This window comes from Coregonus lavaretus (genome assembly GCF_964263955.1).
Source record: "Coregonus lavaretus genome assembly, contig: SUPER_35_unloc_1, whole genome shotgun sequence".
Taxonomy (NCBI): Eukaryota; Metazoa; Chordata; class Actinopteri; order Salmoniformes; family Salmonidae; genus Coregonus; species Coregonus lavaretus.
In genome coordinates this window covers 1,537,360-1,546,463 of record NW_028167181.1, presented here as the reverse complement: position 1 = coordinate 1,546,463, position 9,104 = coordinate 1,537,360, and the positions used below count along the sequence as shown (strand labels likewise).

At 44.7% G+C, this 9,104-nt stretch overlaps 2 protein-coding genes across 3 annotated transcripts in view; both read right to left on the bottom strand.

The window, feature by feature from the left end:
* LOC311109952 (FHF complex subunit HOOK-interacting protein 1A-like) overlaps nt 1–957 on the bottom strand; it is a gene marked incomplete at its 5' end in the record, with an annotated part of 20,080 nt that extends 19,123 nt beyond the window's left edge. The window contains one exon of the mRNA XM_084188469.1: nt 952–957. Coding sequence (XP_084044595.1) covers nt 952–957 — 6 coding nt within the window. The remainder of the gene's footprint in view (nt 1–951) is intronic.
* Nucleotides 1–9,104, bottom strand: part of tmem154 (transmembrane protein 154) — a 633,868-nt gene that overhangs the window by 530,256 nt on the left and 94,508 nt on the right. The gene's annotated exons all lie outside the window — the stretch shown is intronic.

Below are 9,104 nucleotides of genomic sequence, written 5' to 3'. Positions count from 1 at the left end.
GACCTTCCTCAAATTCTAATCAAAAGGAGAAAGAAGGCTGGAGAAAGAAATAATTGCTATGGGAAAATTCAACTACAGAAGAAGAAGAAATAGGTCTGGATCAGTGGGGATTACAGAGTCTTCACAACTCGGCAGACATTTTTTCCCTCTGACAGACAACAAAGAATGCTGACTCCCCCTTATCAATAAAGATGTAACGAAAAACAAAGCCCTAGTCCTCTTGAACCGAGAGGCCTCTTCATTTGGTTTTGCTTCTGGATGTTCGCAGGCAACTGAATAATTAATAAGTACAAAATAACTCTCCTTTGTCTGAGTGTGTGATTCTAGTCTGAATGTGGCGCTAGCAGCATTAGTCCCTTTCCCACTGAGGTTTAGTGTAAACAGTCAAGAGTGCATACACATGGATTCAAGCAAGGCAGGCCATTGGTGATAAAGGTGACCACAGAGACACCAGCAAAAATGCTTGCTTCCGAACACATCCTGAATAGGCTACACCAAATGTATCTCCCATGTCTATATTCCGGCTACATCAGCTTTTTGGCTAATCTCCAACTACCAAACTGTGCCACGGACCCACTGCTGAGGCTTATGTCTGCTAACATGATAGGCCCAAGGTAAATGGTAGGAATGCCAGCCATGTTGGGGGATTTAACCTTGGGTCCTGGGGAATGCAAGCCCAAAGCCTTCGGTTTGAGGGAATCTCTTATCCTGAATGTCATACAGTTTTATATAGCCTCCAGAGGGATGATGACTTCCAAGACTTTGAGGAGATTTAGATGTCAGGATTTGAAGGTAGAAAGGGGGATGGGAGATGAACTGAGCGGTACTATAAAAGGTTAATGGTTGTGGTGACAGTTCAAGCGGACGCCAATATGCTAACTCCGATGAGCTATATTAGCCTATAGGATCTTAAAGGGTCTGATCTGCTTAATGAGAATATGGTAGGTTTACCTGCATGGTGGTAACTCATCCTCAGTAAACAAAGCAATTGACTTAATCATTTTGGTCAAAAGCAAAGAGCACACACATCACCACCCAGTGATCACAAACACAATCAACACACCCACCTTGTCAGCAGAGCTATTCCAGAGCACACTTTACTCCTGTAGTCTATACTGCGACCGTGCAACCGTTTCCCTTCGGGGTCCCTGGGGTTGAAAGCTCCGAAACGCTGACGTATCAAAGGTGAAGCCTTTTTGGACCTCAAGTTACTCAGCACACTTTCAAATCCCTCACAGCGTCTCAGTGATGATGAGGCTGAGTGGACACATTTAAAACCAACTGTTTCTGACCATGACAGCCAATGCTGCTAGGACTAGGGCCTATATCACTGAAACTAAAATTCTAAGAAGAAGTCTAAATATGGCTAAAAACTGAGGGGAAAGTATTGGAAGATATTAGCCTATGACTTAAAGTATCCCCCGCAGTAGTGGGAAACAGCGCCACTGGCCACCCCACCACCGTTGTCATTTTTGTTGCCATGCTGAGCGTTGCGCAGCATGGTAAATTGCAGTACATCGCACATGCAATGATTTTCGGGGAGGAAAAAACTTTTGTTGTTTGCAGCAACTTCTTTGTTCTTGTAATATCCCAAACGGACATGACTGTTTCACAATTAAGGATTCCAGGTTTAATGAAGTGGTTAATGCATCAGGCTAACGTATGTTCTATAGGACATAAGACTTACAAGCACACTTGCAAATCCTTTAAAATATGAAACAAATATATCAGATTATTCAGAAACAGGAAGCCGTTTACGCGTAACCGTAGCAACACATTCCCTTATTCACACATCTGGAAGGTTCTGACAGCCAAACACATACATATCAGACAAGGCATAACAAGGCTCTTGGTAAGGGTTTCATTCTGGCCTGGGCTTGTATGGTGACTAGGAATGATGGATCGCTGGGAAGGCTTAGCTCAAACCGGACCACACACACAGACTGTTTGCTCGCTGTTTACATTATAACACACTTGCAGTCACACCTCCCTTGCAACAGTGAGTGATTAGCCGTACCAATCTATACAACACAGGCTAGAGCACAAAGTTGATGAATGAGTAATCCTAACCAGTCCCTGAACAGCGACAGCATGCCACTGTGTACATGTGTGGGTTGAGGTTCCTTCCTGTTTACATTAGCATCTCCGCTGGGCATAAACACCAGCCGACAGCCAGCGTTTACGGTCGCAGAGGCCAGAAGCTGTTACCCTATAACAATAGCATTGAAGATGAAAGCTGTAGGAAAATGTTAAAATGACTTTCACATGGATCGGGTGCCAGAGTAAAGGGAAATGAAAAGGGAGATACCAAGACCGTTGTACAACTGAATGCATTCAACTAAGAACATTCAACACAGTATTTGAACAAGAGTTTGGCCTAGAGAAAATAACATCAATCAATCAATTTTCAATCAATTTTATTTTATATAGCCCTTCTTACATCAGCTAATATCTCGAAGTGCTGTACAGAAACCCAGCCTAAAACCCCAAACAGCTAGTAATGCAGGTGTAGAAGCACGGTGGCTAGGAAAAACTCCCTAGAAAGGCGAAAACCTAGGAAGAAACCTAGAGAGGAACCAGGCTATGAGGGGTGGCCAGTCCTCTTCTGGCTGTGCCGGGTGGAGATTATAACAGAACCATGCCAAGATGTTCAAAAATGTTCATAAGTGACAAGCATGGTCAAATAATAATCAGGAATAAATCTCAGTTGGCTTTTCATAGCCGATCATTAAGAGTTGAAAACAGCAGGTCTGGGACAGGTAGGGGTTCCATAACCGCAGGCAGAACAGTTTAAACTGGAATAGCAGCAAGGCCAGGCGGACTGGGGACAGCAAGGAGTCACCACGGCCGGTAGTCCCGACGTATGGTCCTAGGGCTCAGGTCTCTCAGTTGGCTTTTCATAGCCGATCATTAAGAGTTGAAAACAGCAGGTCTGGGACAGGTAGGGGTTTCGTAGCCGCAGGCAGAACAGTTGAAACTGGAATAGCAGCAAGGCCAGGCGGACTGGGGACAGCAAGGTGTCATCATGCCCGGTAGTCCTGACGTATGGTCCTAGGGCTCAGGTTCTCAGAGAGAAAGAGAGAACGAGAGAATTAGAGAGAGCATACTTAAATTCACACAGGACACTGGATAAGACAGGAGAAGTACTCCAGGTATAACCAACTAAATCTGAAAACATCCATATAGGATTAAGAATACCACTTCTAGTTGGTGTTTGATTCGTTTCTAAGAAAAACAGTTGAAGTTTAAAGAGACACTGTTGGGACATAGGGTTGTGTTCAGCTCTGCAGAAGCATAGGCCTATTTCCATATCCTAATTGCTAAACAACGCATTGCTTCAAAATCTGAAAACGTCCATGAGGTAAGTCAAAAAGCCAACAGCTATTTGACAGAATGAAGACAAGTGGCAGTGCTCCCTCTCTGGTGCACTACTGGCCTGGGAGCAGCAACGTGTCAATTCTGACAAGAGCGGTTTAAACCTGCCTCCAGTCTTTTCAATAGGAATCCAGACCTTCTCACCCTCACACACAGTATATACACAAGCACACAGTATATACACACACACACACACACACACACACAGTATTTACACACACACACACACACACACACAGTATATATACACACAGTATATACACACACACACACAGTATATATACACACACACACAGTATATATACACACACACACAGTATATATACACACACACACAGTATATATACACACACATAGTGTACACACACACACAGTATATATACACAGTATACACAAACACACAGTATATATACACAGTATACACACACACACACAGACTAAAGCGCAACAGAAAGCTCCTCTGAGAGAAGCATAACTAGCTGAAGATCAAAAGAATCACAAGCAGACATTCATCTTTAATGTCTAGGGCTGCTTTTCTGAGAAATAGTCCTTAAACACATTTCTCCAAGGACAAACAAAAGACAAATTGGCTTGGCCTGGGCACACAGGCATTTTTAGAACACACATCCCAACTTTCCATTGTACATTATGGCCAGATATACATGTCTTACAATCCTGAATGGCCATAATGTACAATGGAAAGTTGGGATGTGTGTTCTAAAAATGCAATGCCCAATGCTCAACGAGGCTGGCGCCCCTAAAATAAGGGCGCTCTGTGGCTTTGCCATTGGGGCCTAATAACTGCCCCAATGCTCGCTCTCTACGCAAAGAGGCCTGGGGCCAGACAGTTGTCAACAGAGAGCCATTCCAATCTAATCCCGGGTGGTGAGTGTGTCAAAGCTGCGGTGCTCGTCAGCCAAACCGGGTGGCGAGCAACAGAGGCTCTGCTGCTACAGGGGTGAGGCAGGCGGCAGGGGAAATTCCAAAGTCAATTTGCGTAGAGATGGAAATTGGTGGGCGAGGTAGGGACGAGAGGATGTGTGTGCGTGGGGGCAACGTGTTCATTGAGCCAAATGTTTATCCGTGTTACTCAGTGATCCCCACTGTTTGGCTCCACTCTGCCTCTCGACACGTTGGGTTTGGAGTGTGCCTACGAGCTGCCACAACTACAGAGGGTTGAGGTATGGCCCAGAGTAGGTGGTATGTGTGTGTGTGTGTTTTCTGCCAATTTAATGAGTACCTTTGTATTCACCACACAGTGTATGAGATGAGGTTGTTTAAAAGGTGAGATTGAGTTCATGCAGTGAAATAAACAAATCTACTGTAGGCCTAGAAGTCCTCATGACCCTCATCGTATCCACACAGCCTCCTCTCCCCGTCCCTCCATCCCCCTGCATTGTGCACCAGTGTGGCTCTGTGTCTCTCGGAGGCTGTGACGCTACCCCAGAGGAGCAGACAGTGTGGGCCTACAAACACACAGACACGACTGAATGAGGCTGTCCAGTGACAGTGGGAAGCAGATGGGAAATAGCTGATTAGTGTGTGAAGCCTGGGTTGCTGCTATGGCAGCACAGCTGCAGCAGACAGTCTTAGCCTATGGGGCCACACAGCCAGAGCACTGCTTCCCTCTGGTGGACATTGTTGGAACTGCACCAGGATTCTGAGCAGTTCTCTGTGTTGTGTTTTATACAGGCTACATTCAAATCAAAGTTTATTTGTCGCGCACACAGATTAGCAGATGTTAAAGCAGATGTTAAAGCAGGTGCAGTGAAACGCTTTTGTTCTTTGCCTGAGCTGCCAGTGAACGTGTAATACAAGCTTAGAGAGATTTCTGCGCAGGGAACGTGTTCCTCAGTCACTCTTTCCTCAAGACACCCTCTAAAGGGGAGTCTTGTGGGGTTTTGATTGAATAGACTGGCACTAGGGGGGAATCATGAGAGTCGCATAGCAACAGTTACCAGGGCCAGGATTTTTATTAGAACATCCAACCAGCGTGGGAGGGAGGTTGGTTGGTGGACATGGAGCTGGCTGCCTGTCACCTACAGACCACACAGCCATCAGCAGCCAGGGTCGTTGTCATAGAGACCTGGTGCCATAGCCAATCATCCCTCCCTCCCACACCACAGTAGGGGACCAGATACAGTGGTGTGCATCACACAATCTAGGTCCAATTATCAAAGTCTGGTCAATAACGTGGGGAAATTCAACCACTGTTATTATTGGACCTTGCAGCTAGCTCACAATGCCCTCTGACGGCGGGTTCAGTTAACATGAGGCGGCAGGAGATTGTCTGCCATCTCCATGTGTCCAGGCCGGCCAGGTTTCCATGAGAACTAGTCTAAGATTGTGTCGGCGAGGGCTGAGGCGCAGTGGTTGGCAGCAGGAGAGTTGGACGGGAGTTGAGCTGCATTTGCCTTGGCGTGGGCGGACGGTTGCGCGTGACCTTTTGTGGCTCAGCTCTGCGGGGTCTCTTCTGTCTCTGGCGGGCAGCTGGCTTGTGGGAAAACACCACCTACTCTACGACAGGCTGGCTGGCTGGCTCTCAGAGTTAATTACAAATAATAGGTGTGATGGAGGAAGAGGGAGGACAAAGCGGCGCCACCTCCATCGCAGAAGTCAGGCAGACCTGAGTTTATAGATCTGTTCAAGGGTACACTTACTCATTTCCTGTACACCCATACACATATCCCTTGACATTTACCCATATGATTGGATGCAAAAATGTACTTCAGCTCACACGCTCGCAAACGTTTGCTTGCAAGCAGGCAGACTTCTGTGAGTAAGCATGTGGGTTGAAGTGTCCAAAAGTTGCAAGTACAGACACCAGGCAGCACGACAGGCAGAGTGTTCCTTTGGCCTGGGCCAATAAAGCTGTCAGCGTTGTGGCAGGACAGGGTGAGGGAGGGAGGAGAGCAATGGCTGAGCTGCGGGTCACAACCGGTCTCCACAGAGCATAACATGGAGGCCATTTTGAGTCTCCTGTAATGAGGTGGCCCAAAGAGACACATGACAGGGAAGGGAGGGAGAGAAAAGGGGCTTGTTTTGTTCAGACTTCATAAGTGTCCTGGTTTAGACAGACAGACAGACGGACATAGAGTAGAGCATACTGTGGAAGTAGTCAATGTCACTACTGCTACACTACCAACACAAGCTGAAGCACAGTTCACTAGCTCCAGAGTTAGACAGACCGATCACACTGGCATATCAGTCAAACTGCCAGTTTAGTAGTGAACTGGTGGTGTTGAAGGACAACTCCACCACTTTTCAACCTGATTTTCAGTATGCCCAGCACACTACCAGTGTCAATGTATGTGAAAACTGCATATTTCTAAGTTCAGCAGAAAACATTTTAAGTTAAAAAGTTCTACCTGATGACATCAAAAGTTAAAACAGTGATTTTCAAATACTATGAGATTCCCGGTGACATGGGGAGCAAGAAAAGACAATCCCATGGGCTAGAAACTCGTTGCCGGTTTTAAGATTTTGTACTGTTAATCCTACACTGTGACAGAGAAGCATTTTTTTAGGACCTTTCTTATCTTTTTAACCACGCATCATAGAAACGCACAGTTTTCACATATGTAGACACTGGTTTGGTGCTGGAGATAATGAATATGAGGTTCAAAGTGGCGGAATTGCTCTTTAACCTCTTAAGGATCGGACCCTTTTTTTCAATTTCCGCATAAAATGACATACCCAAATCTAACTGCCTGTAGCTCAGGACCTGAAGCAAGGATTTGCATATTCTTTATACCATTTGAAAGGTAACACTTTGAAGTTTGTGGAAATGTGAAATTAATGTAGGAGAATATAACACATTAGATCTGGTAAAAGATAATACAAACAAAAAAATATGCGCTTTCTATTTATTTATTTGTTCCATCATCTTTGAAATGCAAGAGAAAGGCCACAATTTAATATTGCAGTTTAGGAAATTTTAGATTTTGCCACTAGATGGCAGCAGTGTGTCTGCAAAGTTTCAGATTGATCCAGTGAAGCATTGCAATACTGGACTATTTTGTATCAAGTCTGCCCAAATGTGCTATAGAGAACATACAAAAATGATATGGTAATACAAAATATAAGTTTACACACTCCCAGGAATGTCATACATGATGGATAATTGGCTCATACACCAACTTTCACACATCTAGATGGCCGGGCGGGGTGGGTGTGGAGCCAGAGACAGCAGGGGTTCAAACTGTAGAACCCAGTTCCTACATTTGAATATAAAAATTGATTTTATCAAACAAAACTATGCTACATTTTATCTCTGGGACCCTTAGGATGACAAATCAGAGCAAGATTACTGAATGTAAGTATATTATTTACCTTCAGAGATGAATGTATCAAACCAGTTGCCGTGATACGTTTTTTGTTGTTGCGCATTCTCCTCAAACAATAGCATGGTATTATTTCACTGTAAATTGGACAAGTGCAGTTAGATTAACAAGAATCTAAGTTTTCTGCCCATATAAGACATGTCTATGTCCTGGAAAATTTGCTGTTACTTACAACAGTCATGCTAATCACATTAACGCACGTTAGCTCAACCGTCCCGTATACGGGACACCGATCCCGTAGAGGTTAAGCAATGTAGTGTTCTGAGAGTACATGAACACCCCTGTGGAGGCTTTGTCAGCCCTGTTACCTGGCAACCTGTTGGGGAGAACTAGGAGAGATAAAAGGGAGGAAGAGATGGAGGGATGGGCGATGGAGAATGAGTCGACGCAATGAGTTGATGCAACTGACAAAATGATGCCATCTATCTAGGGCTAGCACTTTTAGCTGGATATCCAGGCTTCTGTAGCCTGAGGCGAAACCCACACACACACACACACACACACACACACACACACACACAGGAGGGCACAGGTGCTATCTTGTTGCTATCCATAGCGTAGGACTGATGGACGAGGCAATTAGCATTGACATTCTCCTCAGGCCTGGCTAGAGCTGGCCTGCTTTGCTAGATCAAACCAACAGGAAAATAATTAGTATTTAGCCTAACAATGTTCCTGTTCTTAAATTCCATTCCTTACTTAGATTTGTGTGTATTGGATATATGTTGTGAAATTGTTAGATATTACTTGTTAGATATTACTGCACTGTCGGAGCTAGAAGCACAAGCATTTCGCTACACCCGCAATAACATCTGCTAAACACGTGTATGTATTTTAGTAAGCCAAATAATAGTCTGGATTTAACTAACTTTCAACTCCAAAGTATTTACTGTCTGAAATGTTTTTCATGCTCTTATTTTCAGACTTAGTCTAAAGCTACAAGCAAGGTTTCTATGGACGGCAGTTGAACAGCCCCCTCTATTTCTATCACTTCAGAGTGATTTCTCATTTAATGAAACACACAAATGGAATTTTCAAAAGTTTCAAGGTTAAGGTAGAAACTACTAATGAATTAGACCCATTGAGCTTATTAGAGAGTGAAAATGGGAGCCCGAAAACGAATCCAAGTTTTTCCTCTGTGATCCTCAAACTATTCCTAGCAGGCTTGAATCAACAAGCTGGCATTCCTGAGACAGCTGGGACGGTTCCCTGCTGGGTGTGTGTGGATGCTTTTGAGTAGGCTGTATTACCGTCGGTAAAATCAGTAGAGTAGGCATTCATAGGCTATTTTGTGTGATCGACACGCGTGTAGGCTATTTAGTGTGATCGACACGCGTGTAGGCTATTTTGTGTGATCATGCAGTCTGTTGGTTGACAAGAGTTACA